Raw genomic sequence first — 18833 nt, forward strand, 5'->3', positions numbered from 1 at the left:
TAACCCAAACATGTTAGATATCGTACACTTTACATTTTCATGCAGATTTTTACTATGATTTGGATCTTATATGATTCATTTAATTCCTCAGTGGTTGTCTTTACAGGGTTTTTCCTTATTATTACATGTAACAGAAATGAGCTGAAAGTTTTTTCATGACATCATGGGAAACAAATTTTCTATAATTAAAATTACTGTTCTTCCTACAGCCCAACCCAGAGCAGTAACATCCCATTGCAGAGGATTGTACAGTCTGTGAAACACACAAAGAGGACCGGTTCAAAGGTGCTGAAGGAGGGGTGGATGGTCCACTTCACAGACAAGGATGGTCAGGTAGGTGGGGTTGGGATTTGTGCAGGGAAAGAGTTTGGGTGCACTTAATGGAGAGCACACAGAGAGGATTAGCTCCAAGGTGTTGAAGGATGAATTCAATTTCAAAGACAAGGATGGACAGGTCTGTTGGAGTGTTAAAGAAAGGAAGAACAGATGTAAGGGACTGAAATTGAAATGAATGAGGTGTTTGGTTACCTTAACTGGCAACTTAGCAGCAACATGTAGCTTGTAGGTATCTTTTGCTCTTATGTATGATTTGGAGAAAGGTAGTGTTAAAGTGTCATACTACTTACATGTGATTATAAATAATACTAATAATACTGGAAGAAATTAAAGGACAATCAATTAAACAGCATGTGTCAAAAAACGGTGTTTTGTTTTCTCAACTTTAGCGTCGGCGCCACTACTGGAAACTAGACAGCAAGTGTGTGACCATGTTCCAAAACGAGAACTCCACCAGGTATTATAAGGTATGTAGTCTTTGAGCCATATGTGCTGCTTGACAAGGGAATCTTGGTGATAAAATTAAAATATAAATTATTCTTATCATGTCAGTTTGATAAGATATGTCCCCACCCCAGGTGTTTACCATGAGCTTGTTTAGGGAAAACATATCAACTGAAATCTTGAATACGTATTCCCTTTTGTAATACAGCAAGAAAGGTTATGAATAAGGCATTTATTACATTAAAATTTAGTGCCATTAACATCCCATACACATTAGATGTGTTATCATATTTCTTTCTAGGAAATACCACTTAACAGCATTCTGGGTATAGAGACCTTCAAAATGGATCCAAGTGCAGAATTCCCACGGGCCCCGCACGTCTTTGAGATCCGTGTTCCGAACGTGATCTACTATGTGGGGGAGGATCCATTCTACGGGTCAGAGGAGGGGTCGATGGTGGTGTCGACGGAGAGCGGGAAGGGTCTAGAGCAGGCGCGTCATTGGGAGCATGCGATCAGGCAGGCCCTTATGCCCGTCACTCCAACCTCGAGCATTAACCAGGGTACACAGCCGAGATGTATGCTAGATTATATCTTTCTGTCATATATAGTTCATTTTTTATTTAGGCTGAATTACTGTTTCTTTCGTAAGAATAAAAACATAATTGTTTTAAGACTGAAATTTGAAATGTTTTTTCTCGTCAATTAATGTTGCTTTCTTTTCTGCATGTAAGCATGTTACAGATTCATTGTAGAGCAACTGCAGCTGTTTGAAATTAAGACATATTTTTTATCTTTTGCAAGAGTTATGCTTTTCTGTAAACTGCAATTTTTTGTCATGATCATCTGAAATTAATACAAAATGTGCAACTGTGATATTTCATGATCATCCTAATCCAGTATTTACCAAGACCATCATACCAAGATATAATTAACTGTATGTTAAATTGTGTACTTTGTGAAGTTTAGTGGTTGTCAGTTTAACGTGCATGAACACACATATCTTCTTATCCAAAAGTATATTGTCATTCTGTTGTGTCAATGTTCCACACTGACATTTTCTCAAAAACTCCAATGTTCCACACTGACATTTTTCATCAACTCCCATGTTCCCATAATCTCCCATGATCAACACTTTCTACACTGACATTTTCCCATAATCTCCCATGATCAACACTTTCTACACTGACATTGCCTCATAAACTCTCATGATCCACACTGACATCTTCCCATACTTTCCCCTTTCCCATGATAAACCCTTTCTACTCTGACATTAGTTCATAAACTCCCATGTTCTACACTGACATTGTCTTATTAAAATGTGTTCTACACTGACAATGTCTACAAACTTTCAAGTTCTACACTGACATTGTCTCAAAAAGTCTTTTGTTCTACACCGACATAGTTTCATAAATCTCCCATGTTCTACACTTTCACTGTATCATAAACTCCCATGTTCTACACTGACATTTTCCCATACACTCCCTTGTTAATAAACTACATTGTCTCATTAACATATTTTCTACACTGATAATGTCTGCAAACTCCCATTTTCTACACTTATATAGTTTCATAAATCCCCCATGATCTACACTGACAAAGTTTCATAAATCTCCCATATTCTACACCGACATTTTCCCATAAACTTCCATGATCTACACTTTCTACACAGACATTAATTTATAATCTCCTCTGATCTACACTGACATTGTCTCATAAGATAGTTTCTTATAAACTTCCGAGCTCTACACTGGCATTGTTCATAATCATAACTCTCCTATAATCTACTGACATTGTTTCATAAATCTTCCATGTTCTACCTGACATTTTCCCATAAACTCCCATGTTCTACACTGACATTTTCCCATAAACTCCCATGTTTTACACTGATATTTTCCCATGTTCTACCTGACATTTTCCCATTAACTCTCATGTTCTACACTGACATTTTCCCATAAACTCCCATGTTCTACACTGACATTTTCCCATAAACTCCCATGTTGTTCACTTACATTGTCTCATTAACTTGTGTTCTACACTGACATTGTCTACAATCTACCCAGTTCTACACTGACATTGTTTTATAAACTCTTATGTTCTACATGTTCATTGTTCCTAATTCTCCCATATTCTACACTGACAGATTCATAATTCTCCCATATTCTTCACAGACATAGTTTCATAATTCTCCCATATTCTACACTGGGATAGTTTCATAATTCTCCCATATTCTACACTGACATAGTTTCATAATTCTCCAATATTCTACACTGACATATTTTCATATTTCTCCCATATTCTACACTGACAAAGTTCCATAATTCTCCCATATTCTACTCTGACATAGTTTCATAATTCTCCCATATTCTACACTGACATAGTTTCATAATTCTCCCCTATTCTACACTGACATAGTTTCATAATTCTCCCATGTTCTACACTGACATAGTTTCATAATTCTCCCATATTCTACACTGACATAGATTCATAATTCTCCCATGTTCTTCACTGACATAGATTCATAATTCTACCATGTTCTGCACTGACATAGATTCATAATTCTCCCATGTTCTTCACTGACATAGTTTCATAATTCTCCCATATTCTACACTGACATAGTTTCATAATTCTCCCATGTTCTACACTGACATAGTTTCATAATTCTCCCATATTCTACACTGACATAGATTCATAATTCTCCCATATTCTACACTGACATAGATTCATAGTTCTCCCATATTCTATTCTGACATAGTTTCATAATTCTCCCCTATTCTACACTGACATTGATTCATAGTTCTCCCATATTCTTTTCTGACATAGTTTCATAATTCTCCCATATTCTACACTGACATAGATTCATAGTTCTCCCATATTCTATTCTGACATAGTTTCATAATTCTGCCCTATTCTACACTGACATAGTTTCATAAGTCTCCCATGTTCTACACTGACCAAGTTTCATAATTCTCCCATTTTCTACACTGACATAGTTTCATTAATTTCCCATGCTCTTCACTGACATTGTTCCTAAATCCCCCATATCCTACACTGATATAGTGTCATAATTCTCCCATATTCTACCCTGACATTGTTTCATAAACTCCCATATTCTCACACATGTTCTTACTCCCAAGAACTATTGAGTTATATGCTCTAATTATCCCTTAGTCACTATTGTGTATTTGTGTACATTGCAATGCCAATGGGACGCCGGCTGGCCTTAAAGCAAAAAAATGGTTGCCACTTAACCATGCTTTTAGAAACTTATTTTCTAGTGATTGGAGTATTATTATGTCTCTTTCATACCTCATTGATGTCTTGTACCCAGCCAAGCTCTCTTGTTTCTCTCTTGTTTACCGATTTCCACTTCTGCCTTTACAAGTCCAATAAAATATTTCAATGGATACATCAGGTGTATTCTAGGAAATTGTTGTTTGGTAAAAGTAATTTATTCATTGGAAAAACACTGGATTTTCAAAATCATTTTGCAAATACATTTATTTCAATGGTTTCAGGAGAGAATTTAGAGAAAGTTATTGCCTCCAAAAGGTTTCTTCTCATTTATTATCTGTCTTTGAGGAGTTCATAACTTCCAATATTGCTGCCTATAATATTTCATTTAAACATTTGCTATAGTTTCAGAATGTATACATCTTTGAACATCAATTTAAAAAGAAATAGATATAAAGCTAGCCTGATATAGGAAGTGATGTAGACAATGGTTTCTAGGCCTATCTGTTTTTTGGTAGAAAAATTGAGGTATTGTTATAGCATCAGCGATGTTCTAGTGCAAAAAACTTTTACCTTGGTCATAACTCAAAGTTGTTACAGTGTATTTAAATGAAACTTGGTATACATGAAGCCAATATGCACATACATAGCAAGTGTTTTGACCCTGCATTACATTATTGTTAAGTTATGCCTTTATTACTGAAACAAACAGAAGAGTGTTTGTAAGCGTTGATGGATGTGTTATCCCCCTTTTCAACCAAATGTGTTTAAGCTTTTGTTTTCTGTCATAGTAAGCTGTGATGAATGACAAAGACATGTTTGTCTTCGGTGTTGACTGCAAATTAAGAAATAAGACGTCGGAAAACATATCAATACATCCTTCCCTATGTCCACATATTTTGGCTGGTCTCCGGATGATGACTCATCCGACCACTCGTCTAGACGTCTTCCCGCCTTTCTTCCATCAAATTTTTCCATTTAGTTGTTTATCAGGATGTTTAAGGTTTCATTGCTCATAAGATATTAATCTTTCAAAACAATTGTCTGGGATGGTCTTGCAGATTAAATAAAGCATCACAAAAGTCATTTTTCAAGGGATTTGATGTTTGATGAGAAAGATATTTATGCTTGTGTAATGACTGTACTCTGCCCTTTTAATATGGTTTAATGTCGTATATGAAGCATTTTGATTTCGGAAATCATAATAAGAATATAAACCAAAGTAGACACATATGCAGATTGGCTGTGATAAACAGGGTTTAACCTCAAATATAATGTTACAGTTCTGATAGTAGAAGTTGGTTATTTTCGACATAGAATTCATAGAAATAAACTGCATATGATCATCAATATACTCATTTCTAACCCATCCAGGATTATGTTCTTGTAATAAGGAACAGCTATAACTCAAACTGCTATATATGATTTTTTGTTTGCTCACTAGATGCAATATGATCGTACTAGCTAGTTTTTTTTTGTGCCGCAGAGATAAACTCAGACCAATGAAACTGAAACTGTTTTGTGTTTTGAACAAAGTCTCTATGTCATAACCCTCTCACCTACATTGTGTATGTTACAGATGGACAAGCGAACATCCCAGGTGTTCCCGAGGAACCCCATGAAATCAGCCAGCTCTACCAGATATTCCCTGATGATGTGCTGGGTTCTGGGCAGTTTGGGATTGTTTACGGAGGTGAGTAGGCTGGTGAGGGTAGTCACATGTTCAGTGTGTATACCACGTGATAAATAACGTCATATATGCCAATTCTGAAGTCAACATTTTGCTTAAAATGAAGACTTTAAAAACAAAGATAACTTTTCTTTTACAACAGCATTTAAAATGAAACAAAGGGCAGTCAATGTCGCTTAAAGAGCACGGTCTTCGTTTTATTACCGGAGTTTGATAAGGTGATTAGTTTCATCAAACACTTGTTTCCAAATAATGTTTTGTGCTCCGTCATTCGGCCGTTTGTAAAGGTTTGTCAAAGTGTTTTAAGAAACTAAACTCTCAATCAAACTCTTGTGAAAGACCGAAGGCGGGGCTCCGTAAGCGGCAAAGGCTGCGCTATGTTTACCTGCGTCTTTATTCGGAGCAAAATGTTGCCTTCCGACGTAGCATTTATGACGTAATTTAACACGTGGTATACACACACTGATGTTTTCAATCACAAGTAACACTCCTAGTTCTCAGGAGGTATCTGGCTTGTTCATGGTCAGAGTTTGTTGTTGTTAATTGTGTTTGATGGAGATATAGATACATCTGTCCGTCCACATTTTTTATGTTTTTTTCTTAAAAACTTTAAAAGATTTCATCTTCAGACTTAAGATAGGCAGGTTGGTCATGACCAGCAGATGAACCCTATCAATTTTGAGGTCAGTTTGTCAGAGGTTAAAGTCATCCTCTCAAAGAATAATGATAAAAAATGACAATTGACAGAAATATTGAAATCTGGGATATTACAGATTAAAATTTTCTAAATGGCATCTTACATGTCAAATATTGTTTCTTTACTGGAACAACAAAATAGGATTTCTCATTTCTCCTTGTCCAGGCAAGCACCGTAAGACAAATGTGGATGTTGCGATCAAGGTGATTGATAAAATGAGGTTCCCAACTAAGCAAGAGGCTCAGCTAAAGAACGAGGTCGCCATTCTTCAGGTAACACACCCTATTCATAGACTGGTTTATGGCTCCAGATCCAAACTGGACCAGTTTGCATTGTTTTACCCAGTCTTGTTTATTTGACCGTCCCCATACTGGCTCATACATGCACACATTGACCAATCAAACCTGTCTAGTGAAATTGGAGTCAGATAGCCTTAAAGAAAAAATGCTTGTAAAATGAAGAACTCCATGTGGCAGTTACAGAGAAAGATATCAAATATATTTAAACATCAGGATATAAAACATCCAATGTTTTAATGATTTGAACAAAACAATGTGGAAATAGATCAAATGAAAAGTGAATAGTTTAAATGCAGCTATTAATTGTACATGTATGTTAACAGAGGTCTTGTGCTGGTCATGGGTGATCACTGCATAGGATATATGAAGATTTTATCTATAATTGGAATAAGGTTATATGTTTATTATATGTTTATTACATTAACCAGTTTAACACTGAGTGTACAACAGCATGTCTTGCAATAATATCTAATTTTTCAGAATCTGCATCATCCAGGGGTGGTTAACCTGGAGAAGATGTTTGAGACACCAGAAAGGGTAAGTGGCCATTAGACATGGCTCTAATCTCTGCTATTCTCTTTGTTTAGGGCTTACAAAAGTTGTTTAGGAGCATTTTATTGTTATCATAAAAATCATGAGTACAGGAAAACTTGAATTGTACCTATTGAATATCATAACTGCAGCAAATAAAGACCTCATTGATTGCATGGATATAATATAAAGACTGTGCGACCAATTAGATCCACTAATTGTGTGGTATAAATGAGGTTACGAAATACTACTTGTAGCTTCTCGAAATGTAATGGTTGCAGATGACCTTAATAGTCCATGCGTAGCCATAGGGTTTTACACTTGTGTATAATGCTTTCCATGATTTTTTAAGTTGTCATTACTATTCACCACACGCTAAATTTGTACACAGTCCACATATATGGATGGCGTAGCACACAAAATATAGACCATACACACATTTAAGTTGTGTTTCTCATATGACTGTAAATCTATACAATCATATACAGGTACAAGTAAGCCTACAATTATCCCTGTGTTTATTTTATGTATTCAGATCTTTGTGGTGATGGAGAAGCTAAAGGGTGATATGTTGGAAATGATCCTGTCCTCACCCCGGGGCCGCCTGTCAGAGAGGGTCACCAAGTACCTTGTATCACAGGTAAACAAAGTCATGTATTTTGTTTATGTATTTTGTCCTCATCCTTGGGTGGCCGGTCAGAGAGGGTCACCAAGTACCTTGTATCACAGGTAAACAAAGTCATGTATTTTGTTTATGTATTTTGTCCTCATCCTTGGGTGGCCGGTCAGAGAGGGTCACCAAATACCTTGTATCATAGGTAAATAAAGTCATGTATTTTGTTTATGTATTTTGTCCTCATCCTTGGGTGGCCGGTCAGAGAGGGTCACCAAATACCTTGTATCATAGGTAAATAAAGTCATGTATTTTGTTTATGTATTTTGTCCTCATCCTTGGGTGGCCGGTCAGAGAGGGTCACCAAATACCTTGTATCATAGGTAAATAAAGTCATGTATTTTGTTTATGTATTTTGTCCTCATCCTTGGGTGGCCGGTCAGAGAGGGTCACCAAGTGCCTTGTATCATAGGTAAATAGAGTCATGTATTTTGTTTATGTATTTTGTCCTCATCCTTGGGTGGCCGGTCAGAGAGGTTCACCAAGTACCTTGTATCACAGGTAAATAGAGTCATGTATTTTGTTTATGTATTTTGTCCTCATCCTTGGGTGGCCGGTCAGAGAGGTTCACCAAGTACCTTGTATCATAGGTAAACATGAAATGTTAAACATGAGGATCCATCCTCTTCCTAGGGCCACTGGTCTGAGAGTGTAACCAAGCACCTTGTAGGTAAACATTATATGTTAAATGTTCAGGTTCAGTTCTTGCTCCGGATCAGTTAAAGGTTCACCAAGTTCTTATAACTACAGGTACTATATGACGATAATAGCACATGTCTTCTCCAGAATATTAAATTTTGGACCATAATAATAAAGATCTTAATCCAGATAATATGGTCTTTCTGGTGAGAAACTATATGCAACAAATAATTAACATGACTGCCAGTTTGAGGTTTGTGTGATTTAATATCCCTATTTTATATGACCATTTACACTGCCTGTTTTATATAACTATTTACACTGCCTATGTTATATGACTATTTACACTGCCTTTTTTATATGACTATTTTCACTGCCTATTTTATATGACTATTTACACTGCCTATGTTATATGACTATTTACACTGCCTTTTTTATATAACTATTTACACTGCCTATGTTATATGACTATTTACACTGCCTTTTTTATATGACTATTTACACTGCCTATGTTATATGACTATTTACACTGCCTATGTTATATGACTATTTACACTGCCTATGTTATATGACTATTTACACTGCCTATGTTATATAACTATTTACACTGCCTATGTTATATGACCATTTACACTGCCTATGTTATATAACTATTTACACTGCCTATGTTATATGACTATTTACACTGCCTATGTTATATGACTATTTACACTGCCTTTTTTATATGACTATTTACACTGCCTATGTTATATGACTATTTACACTGCCTATGTTATATGACTATTTACACTGCCTATGTTATATGACCATTTACACTGCCTATGTTATATGACTATTTACACTGCCTATGTTATATGACTATTTACACTGCCTATTTTATATGACTATTTACACTGCCTATGTTATATGACTATTTACACTGCCTATGTTATATGACTATTTACACTGCCTATGTTATATGACTATTTACACTGCCTATGTTATATGACTATTTACACTGCCTATGTTATATGACTATTTACACTGCCTATGTTATATGACTATTTACACTGCCTATGTTATATGACCATTTACACTGCCTATGTTATATGACTATTTACACTGCCTATGTTATATGACTATTTCCACTGCCTTTTTTATATAACTATTTACACTGCCTATGTTATATGACTATTTACACTGCCTATGTTATATGACTATTTACACTGCCTATGTTATATGACTATTTACACTGCCTATTTTATATGACTATTTACACTGCCTATGTTATATGACTATTTACACTGCCTATGTTATATGACTATTTACGCTGCCTATGTTATATGACTATTTACACTGCCTATGTTATATGACTATTTACACTGCCTATGTTATATGACTATTTACACTGCCTATGTTATATGACTATTTACACTGCCTATGTTATATGACTATTTACACTGCCTATGTTATATGACTATTTACACTGCCTATGTTATATGACTATTTACACTGCCTATGTTATATGACTATTTACACTGCCTATGTTATATGACTATTTACACTGCCTATGTTATATGACTATTTACACTGCCTATGTTATATGACTATTTACACTGCCTATGTTATATGACTATTTACACTGCCTATGTTATATGACTATTTACACTGCCTATGTTATATGACTATTTACACTGCCTATGTTATATGACTATTTACACTGCCTTTTTTATATAACTATTTTCACTGCCTTTTTTATATAACTATTTTCACTGCCTATTTTATATGACTATTTACACTGCCTGTTTCAGATCCTGGTAGCCTTGAAGCATTTACACTCCAAGCACATTGTCCACTGTGATCTAAAACCAGAAAATGTGCTACTCTCATCAGAAACTGCATTCCCTCAGGTAATTAGAACCATAGTTAAAAGATTTGCTACATGTACATAAATGTAAGAAAAGGCGTTTGTTAACTTCAAAGGGACATAACTCACATCAATTGACAGATTAAGGTTTATGTGCAATGGAAAATTGGGTATGGTTAACATCTACCATAAGAACAATTTCAATCAGATATCTAATATATGACTATGTTTTACTCTATTTACCAGGTGAAGCTGTGTGATTTTGGCTTTGCCCGCATCATTGGTGAAAGGTCATTCAGGAGATCGGTAGTCGGCACACCGGCGTATCTTGGTAAGAATTGGGAGATATACTGGCTGATCTTTGGTACATCATCAGCATCATCAGTCTGTTTAAAGGGAAATTCATGTTGATTGATATGTATGCCGTTCCTATATGTTTACATTTTGTACTAGATTTTACAAGCCGTAATAAATTTTACTCTTTAATTAGCCTTTTATGAAATTTTTATAAGCACACTCAAATACAACCTCTTTGTCAGTAAGCTTATACTCTATACTTCTATTTCACTCTTTGTCAGTAAGCTTATACTCTATACTTCTATTTCACTCTTTGTCAGTAAGCTTATACTCTATACTTCTATTTCAGCGCCAGAGGTGTTGAAGAGTAAAGGTTATAACCGGTCGCTGGACATGTGGTCAGTCGGGGTAGTCGTATATGTCAGGTATGTGGTCAGTCGTGTGGGATCATTCTGACGATACTGAAAAACATTATATTTATAATAATAATTATGTCTTTTAGCCTGTCTGTTTTTCAAAGATGTTGCCGGTATCGTTATTGGTGTTGGTATGCAAAACCTTTAACATTGGTTATATTTCAAGCTAGCGACAATGTGCACAAGTGTAGACCAATGGATGAGTGTTTTGGTGTTCACTGTTAAAGTATAGGTTGTAAATGTCAATTCTGCTTCCAGTTTAAGTGGTACTTTCCCATTTAACGAGGATGAGGAGATATGTGACCAGATACAGAACGCCACCTTCATGTACCCTCCAACACCATGGAAGGAAATATCACAGGAAGGTTGGTATTTTACAACATTTTGTTCATGCATGTAAACATCTGTGACCTGACACAGAACATCACCTTTGTGAACACCGCCTTTGTTTACTCTCCTACACCCTGTACCTTAAGATAATCATAATACTGGAAAATAGACACCATAAACTAGCTACCAGGTAAGTTACTCTGAAACACTGGCATTAAATTCTTGCATTACTTATTTACACTATCATTTATTGATTAGAATTATATTCAAAGATGCATATATCTGAGAACTCTATAGGAGTTGGCATTCAGCACGTTGTGTCACAAAAATATTGTTTCATAAGTAAGGCTGTTTTGTGCCATTTTGGGACTAACAATATTTATGGCGATTGACTTAGTTTAAAAAATGTTTAAAAAAACCTCTTGTGTTGCATATTGCGCCAAAAGAATTGTCATACACTCATGAAACTTCATAGGTATGTTGGTCATCATGGTAAATTGTGCACCTGCCATTTCTGTCACATTTTGTCTTACAAAATCGAGAATTGTATGAAAAATATTGTTTCGCATATCGCTCCAAAAGTATTGTACCTACACATATGATATTTCATAAGACTGTTGGTCAGTGAGGGCAGTTGTGCACCTGCCATTTCTGTCATATTTCACTCCTTAATTTTACAAATCCACATTTGTCCAGATGGCATATTGGGGTTATAGATGAGTAGATGTATTTCAGCTGTTGATAACATGTATTTTGTGTTGTATTTAAGCTGTTGATAACATGTATTCTGTGTTTTACCCCAGCTGTTGATAACATGTATTCTGTGTTTTACTCCAGCTATTGACCTGATCAGCAACCTACTGCAGGTGAAGATGAGAAAACGATTCACAGTGGACAAGTCACTGTCACATGTCTGGCTACAGGTAAATACGGACTTGGCTGGGGGTTGGAGGGATTTGAAAGGTCCAGGGTTATGTTATTTTTTGTGATATATGTGAAGATAAGGAAGAGGTTTATAGTTGACATATCCTTCTCATATGTCTACAGGTGTAACGCCTACGCAAGTTCCTGGGCAATTGTTATGTTTCATATGTCATTAAGATGAAGAAATGATTCATGGTTGACAAGTCACTGATATATGTGTTTGAATAGGTAACTATGGGAGTCCATTGGATGTTACCTGAGAAATTATTGCAAATCCAAAGCTGAAGTCTGTTCTATTCCCCTGTATAAAGACCTGTTGTAATCTGTTAGTCAATCTGTTTGCTCATTAAGACCATCAGCCTTCACAGAATTGAAGAGCATAAAGTGAGTGCTCTCAGCTTAAAGGTCAAGGTCACACTTGGAGGTCAATGTTCCACAATAAGCATTTCATAGGTTTCAATATTTTCCTCCTCATCTAAAACTTGTTACTGTTGCACAAGATGACTTTTAAAGCAAAGCTTCGTATCTTAGCTATAATTTTTTGCTATAGATGGAAATTCAATCAATCAAACACTGATTTGTTGAGCACCATATGAAAGTGGGTGGCACATAAAATTTGTGATTTCATCTCAAAGTTGAAGGTCACAATTGGAGGTCATTTTTTCCCATTTTATGGCTAAATGATGTCTTAACAATTATAATTAATAATTTGATGTCTTGATATCACGGGAGTTCAATCAATATCATATCCTACATGCCTTACCCATAATTTTTAACTACTTATTGGATTTCAATTAAACCTCACATAGATATAGAAAAGTCACAGGTCATTTTTATGTTTTCAGCTAGATGGGAATTTTATATTAAATACTTTATAGCAATTTTTATTGGTTTTTCCTGTTTTCCAAAAAGAAAAGGTTTAGGAATTTTCATAGCCTTGGTGTTATCATCCACATCCGTACTGATATAAAAAAAAATTAACCTTAGCCATAACTCAAAAACCATGAAACTTGGTATGTGTGTCACAAGAGACAATACGCACATGTTAGTTTAAGACCATAGCTGTGGCTTCTATAATTGCTGAGTAATGCCCTTTGCTTGAATGAGAAAAAACGGTGTTTGCATTTGCTCTGCAACTCTCTTGTTATATATATGGGTTAAATTTAAATGGCTATCCATCTGACAAGTTCCTGTGACAGTGTCAATATGTATGTAGCCTTTGCCAATACTAACCCTGTGTGCATTTTGAATGTTGCAGGACTACCAGACGTGGTGTGACCTCCGCAAGCTGGAGCAGTTGGTTGGACAGCGATATCTCACCCACGAATCAGACGACGAGCGCTGGGAAACTTTCAGGCGGGAAAAAAATCTCAAAGTCTGGCAGGATGTCGGACAGAAAGGTGTGAACGAAAAGTACAATCTTAGCAAGTCTCGTGAGCGTAACACCCCCAGTTCAGGAACCACTGTTTCATGACCATAACTATATTGTAAACTGTTGTTCTATTGGTCAGATTTTTATTGTAAGCTTGCAACCCATCATGTGATTGGTCAGCATCTATTGTTAGCTGCCATGTGATTGGATGAGTAAGACTTGTATTCTGGGTGTTTATTGGTTACTGTGTTTTGTGATCTCTTTCTATACAGTGTTTGTTTTGAAAGTCAGGCCTCCCAATGTGTTCTTCCATCATTCATGTTGTTACTCTTCTTCTTTTATACCTAACATATTCGTGAAAACAGCGGAACAGATTTATATTAACCTTTCTTTTGGAATTGATACATGTACATATAGTTAATGTTTGGGGACAAATAGAAAACATATACTTTAAAATGAAATGAATAAAATTTATATGTAGTTATTTTAAGTGGTGCATTTGGCAAACTAGAGTGTGTAAATGATGTATGTGTATTTATTATAATTGTGCTGCAGGTACTTGTTTCTAGTTTATTACTGTTTTATAAAGTATCTCTTGTTATGTATGCATGTTATGTATTTGTTAACTCTGCAATCTCTCTTGTACTGTGTAATGTTTATACTGTTGGGTCCACCGTTAATCTCACAGGCGTTATATGCTCATTCGTAATGAAAATACACCAAAATTTATTGAGTTGCATAGTATTATTGTACATCATAGCTATGTTGTCTTAGATTTTCCTAAGAAATAACATAGTCATTGTTTTAAGACATCTATACAGTTATTAAATTATAATGTACCAGTTTGCATTTAACATTACATTGCTGAAGCTATCATATATAACAGACATAACTTAAGAATATTGAACAATGAAAATTTGTTCAATGAAAATGATATGTTTTTGTTAATTCTGGGCGAATTCTATATTCATTCAAATAACTTATTACTACAATGTAGTAAAGGATCATGGCTTTTGTTACCTTGCTTCATTTTCAATGTGAAAACAGGGACCATTGCATCAAGAAGAATTTGTTATTTTTGCCGAGTCTAATTTTACAATGTCCTTTCCTTGATATGTTTTCAGTTATGCTAATATTCTTTTTCTGAAAGGTAAATACTGCAACTACGATGTTCTTAACCGGTGAATGTTTGTAAATACTTAATGACAGAGTCCCATATTTGTAAAACTAAGATGTAATGTGAACTGCAATGACGCCTCTCTGTCTCATTGTATGTGAGGGTAGTAAATGACAGATTCTGAGATATAAGTGTGTATCATCTATAGCGAGATGTAAATAGTGTTTTTATTTGAAGCAAAAGGCAGCAATTAGTGATTTAGCAAGGTGATGGTCTTATGCAATCTGGGGATGAATCATACATGGGATGATACATGCATGATACATGTACAATGTTGCTGCTAAAGGTGTTTATTGTTGATTTGTTAAGTTTTACAGATTATTCTCATAGAAATTCAGTGCTGTAGTGGTCAGAATAGGATTTAGTAGCTATAACATATTAAATGTGTAAGTTCATTTCAGCCATTCCAACACGTATAATCAAAGATGACCTATAAAAGTATACCTGAAGCATTTCTATGGATATTTATGTGGATATCACATGTGTTTCTTTCTCAGATGGAGAAGTAATTCTAAAATTGTTATGATATCAACAGTATGAAAATCTTCTAATTTTTGATGCAGCTCAGCTGCTGAAGTTAAGCTGCCCTGTTTATTAATATTATGTTATACTATTTTCATACAAATATATTGTACAGTTAGTGAAAATTCACTCTATAAATGTCTGTTCCAAGTCAATGATAGGTTATCACATTCAGAAGGTAATAATCCTATTTTGAGTTTATCATCAAGCTTGTTATTTGTGGCACAGTCTCAACAGCGAGACATACATGTACATCCTCATATATTTGTGATGATCATACTGTTCTTATAGCTATTCTGGTTTTTGAAGGAATGAAGTTGGCCTATTGTGATGTTTTTTTGGTCGTCAGGGTTAGAATGACTTGGAAACAGTTAAAGAACTTGTTTTACTTGTTTACTGCGACAATATGTACAAGTGAAGCAGGTCCCATAACTTGTGCCACAATATTATGCCGCTTGATTAACTAGGAAAAACAGACAGGCACATGAATTGGCTTAGTATAAGTTTATACTTCATTAATTTTCCAACAATTGAGAATAAACTTATATTAACTTATGCTAAGTCGCTCTTGTGGCATGATGTTGAGTGAGAGTATGGTCTTGTGTTGTGGGGGAAACCAGAGAATCCTGAAAAAGCTACTTGTCTGGCTTGGTGAGCACCAACCAAACTCGCGTGCACCCAGGTTTAGAATTGAACCCAGGATGCCTTATTGAGGAGCGAGTGTGCTAACCTGACAGCCTATAAATCTGCTAGAGGTGCTCCACTCGCAGCCGTTCTACCTGATGTAAGACCATGTTCTTGTAGACATGTAAAAACTCTGGGTTTTATATATATGTATTCAATATTTTTTATATATTTCATATAAATAAAGGATTTTGATGAAACACTGAAAGTTTTTTCAACTAAAAATTGCTTTATCCATAATCAAAAACATTTGTTTTGATAATTTGTTATTTACATACTGTTGATTTATCTCAGTTTTAAATTATCTAATTTTTACCTAGTCATTAATTTTTAACAAAGTATATATATAGAGGTATATAGATATATATAATTAACATGTTTATATTTTCCGCATGCCTTTCAATATTGTTACATCTCTTCCTTTAACTTCATCTTCTATTGCACATGTTTTGTGTCCTTTCTTGGAAGACCTTTTCAAACATTTGGTCATTGTTTACATATGGTTTTACACACAATAATTATATTTATTATTCAGGGCCAGTGTTCATAAAACGTCAATTCCTATCTTAATTCATTTTCCTAATTTAAGTATCTCATTGGTCATATGATATAATTACCCTGGCAACATCTGAAATTCTTAATGTTCATGGACTTTATAGAACATATACACTTCAATGATACTCTCATTTTAATTTTGACTATATTTTTCCAATAATTATAGTTCAGAAATGAATTCAGATATTTCATGAATACTGGCCCAGAACTATTTTTTATAAGCCCTGTTGCTTTAATCTTAAGATAGAGAGACATTCACCGTGCCTTTATGACCAGGTCATTCTCCTACACCAGAGTGATAATGCTATGCGTACCACGTTAGATTTATCATTATCAAACCTCTGATGAATGAGAATGGGGCCAGGTTGGCTCAATATTGATTTGCGTACAATCAGTATTTATTGACACTCGGCTGTTTAAATTATAGGTGAGATATTAAATTTGATGACTGTTACTGAAAGAGTGTGTAATATTGACAGTGTTTGGACACTCAGAAATAAATCAGCTTGTTATTTATACTTTTTAAGATTAACATTTTCTTGATACCAGCCTCCATGTTGCCTACATAATGGTTTAGTCCAGAGTCGCTCTTGTAAAGGAAACTTGACTTGTCTTAAGGAATTCAACCACACGTTATAAGTCTTAAATAAAGTTATGTTTGCATTTACTAATTAGGAACTAATCTTTTTCGCACCCTGTTTTCTTTAACAGTGATAATGTTTGGTTTTAGATAATGATTTAGATATATTTTCATATTGCTGTTTAAACATGAGATGTTCTTTCGCATGTAATGGTGACAGTTTTGTATATAAGCAACCTGTATGCCATGGTTTTCCTATTATATTACCAGAGCAATTAAATTTGTAGAGAATACTCAAAATAAACGATTGAAATTCACGTATCCGTGTTACTGTTTTATGTCGCATTATGGCGCAGAGGATATATGGAATCACATCAGTCGATCTAGTTGTGATGTGCACGCTCCAAATAAATTCTAGTATATAAATGCAAGCCGACGACTGTCACCTGCGAGGCATGGCAGACGATAAGGATTACTTTGTCCGACGGCAACGTCCGCGTCAACGTCACTCTCTCTTCAGATACCTAACTTATAAAAACAATGACTTATTGGTATGTCTTAAAACTTGGTATGGCGTGGTGGGCGTAGTCTGTCAATGGCCCATTTCGAGTTTGGGGTTAGTAGATTTAAGGACAGGGTCGTGGAAAACTTTTACAGAATTTTTCTAATGTTCCTGGCGGGCGACATATTTTAGTTTCATCAGCGTATTTCATTTTCATTTATTACAAACCATGTGCATTTCCCCCGTCATTAATGTTCTTTTAATTTTATTTTTCAGATTGAATCCATATTTCTTTCACACCAATGGCTTATCCCAGACACACCGTCTGTGCACGTAAAAACATTGTGTTGTGTTTTGCTTCGTTTGAATGTCTTGTCTAATTATATTTGACTATTTCGTTTGAATATTTATGTATTATTTTGTTCGACTGATTATGATGTGGCATACATATTTATCTAATCTATGCGATTCTGTGCCGCATTGGATCATTGATGTACAGTTGAGACGTATCCCTCACCCGTGACGTCTACGCGTCAAACGTCTTTAGCATTGCCGGCATGGGTCGCATGGCATTGGATCATTGAAATGATGTTGAGACGTGTCCCTCACCCGTGACGTCTACGCGTCAAACGTCTTTAGCATTGCCGACACGGGTCGCATGGCATTGGATCACTGATATGAAGTTGAGACGTATCCCTCGCCCGTGACGTCTACGCGTCAAACGTCTTTAGCATTGCCGGCATGGGTCGCATGGCATTGGATCATTGATATGATGTTGAGACGTGTCCCTCGCCCGTGACGTCTACCCGTCAAACGTCTTCAGCATTGACATGGATCGCATGGCATTGGATCATTGATATGAAGTTGAGACGTATCCCTAGCCCGTGACGTCTACGCGTCAAACGTCTTTAGCATTGACATGGATCGCATGGCATTGGATCATTGATATGAAGTTGAGACGTATCCCTCACCCGTGACGTCTACGCGTCAAACGTCTTTAGCATTGCCGGCATGGGTCGCATGGCATTGGATCATTGATATGAAGTTGAGACGTATCCCACGCCCGTGACGTCTACGCGTCAAAC

The 18833-nt window shown here is 35.6% G+C and overlaps 1 protein-coding gene across 2 annotated transcripts in view; it reads left to right on the top strand.

Annotated features, from left to right (window-relative positions):
* LOC128207725 (serine/threonine-protein kinase D1-like) overlaps window positions 1–17563 on the top strand; it is a 48681-nt gene extending 31118 nt beyond the window's left edge. Inside the window, exons 9-21 of one of the 2 annotated variants that reach the window (XM_052910834.1) lie at window positions 210–333; window positions 726–803; window positions 1082–1358; window positions 5594–5707; window positions 6567–6673; window positions 7181–7237; window positions 7767–7871; window positions 10334–10432; window positions 10636–10720; window positions 11036–11111; window positions 11361–11467; window positions 12270–12355; window positions 13615–17563. In XM_052910834.1, coding sequence (XP_052766794.1) covers window positions 210–333; window positions 726–803; window positions 1082–1358; window positions 5594–5707; window positions 6567–6673; window positions 7181–7237; window positions 7767–7871; window positions 10334–10432; window positions 10636–10720; window positions 11036–11111; window positions 11361–11467; window positions 12270–12355; window positions 13615–13830 — 1531 coding nt within the window. In that variant the 3' untranslated portion in view covers window positions 13831–17563. The remainder of the gene's footprint in view (window positions 1–209; window positions 334–725; window positions 804–1081; window positions 1359–5593; window positions 5708–6566; window positions 6674–7180; window positions 7238–7766; window positions 7872–10333; window positions 10433–10635; window positions 10721–11035; window positions 11112–11360; window positions 11468–12269; window positions 12356–13614) is intronic. The other variant, XM_052910835.1, reaches the window with a different exon arrangement.
* Window positions 17564–18833: the final 1270 nt, after the last annotated feature.

The sequence above is a fragment of the Mya arenaria genome, chromosome 11 (assembly GCF_026914265.1).
Source record: "Mya arenaria isolate MELC-2E11 chromosome 11, ASM2691426v1".
NCBI lineage: Eukaryota > Metazoa > Mollusca > Bivalvia > Myida > Myidae > Mya > Mya arenaria.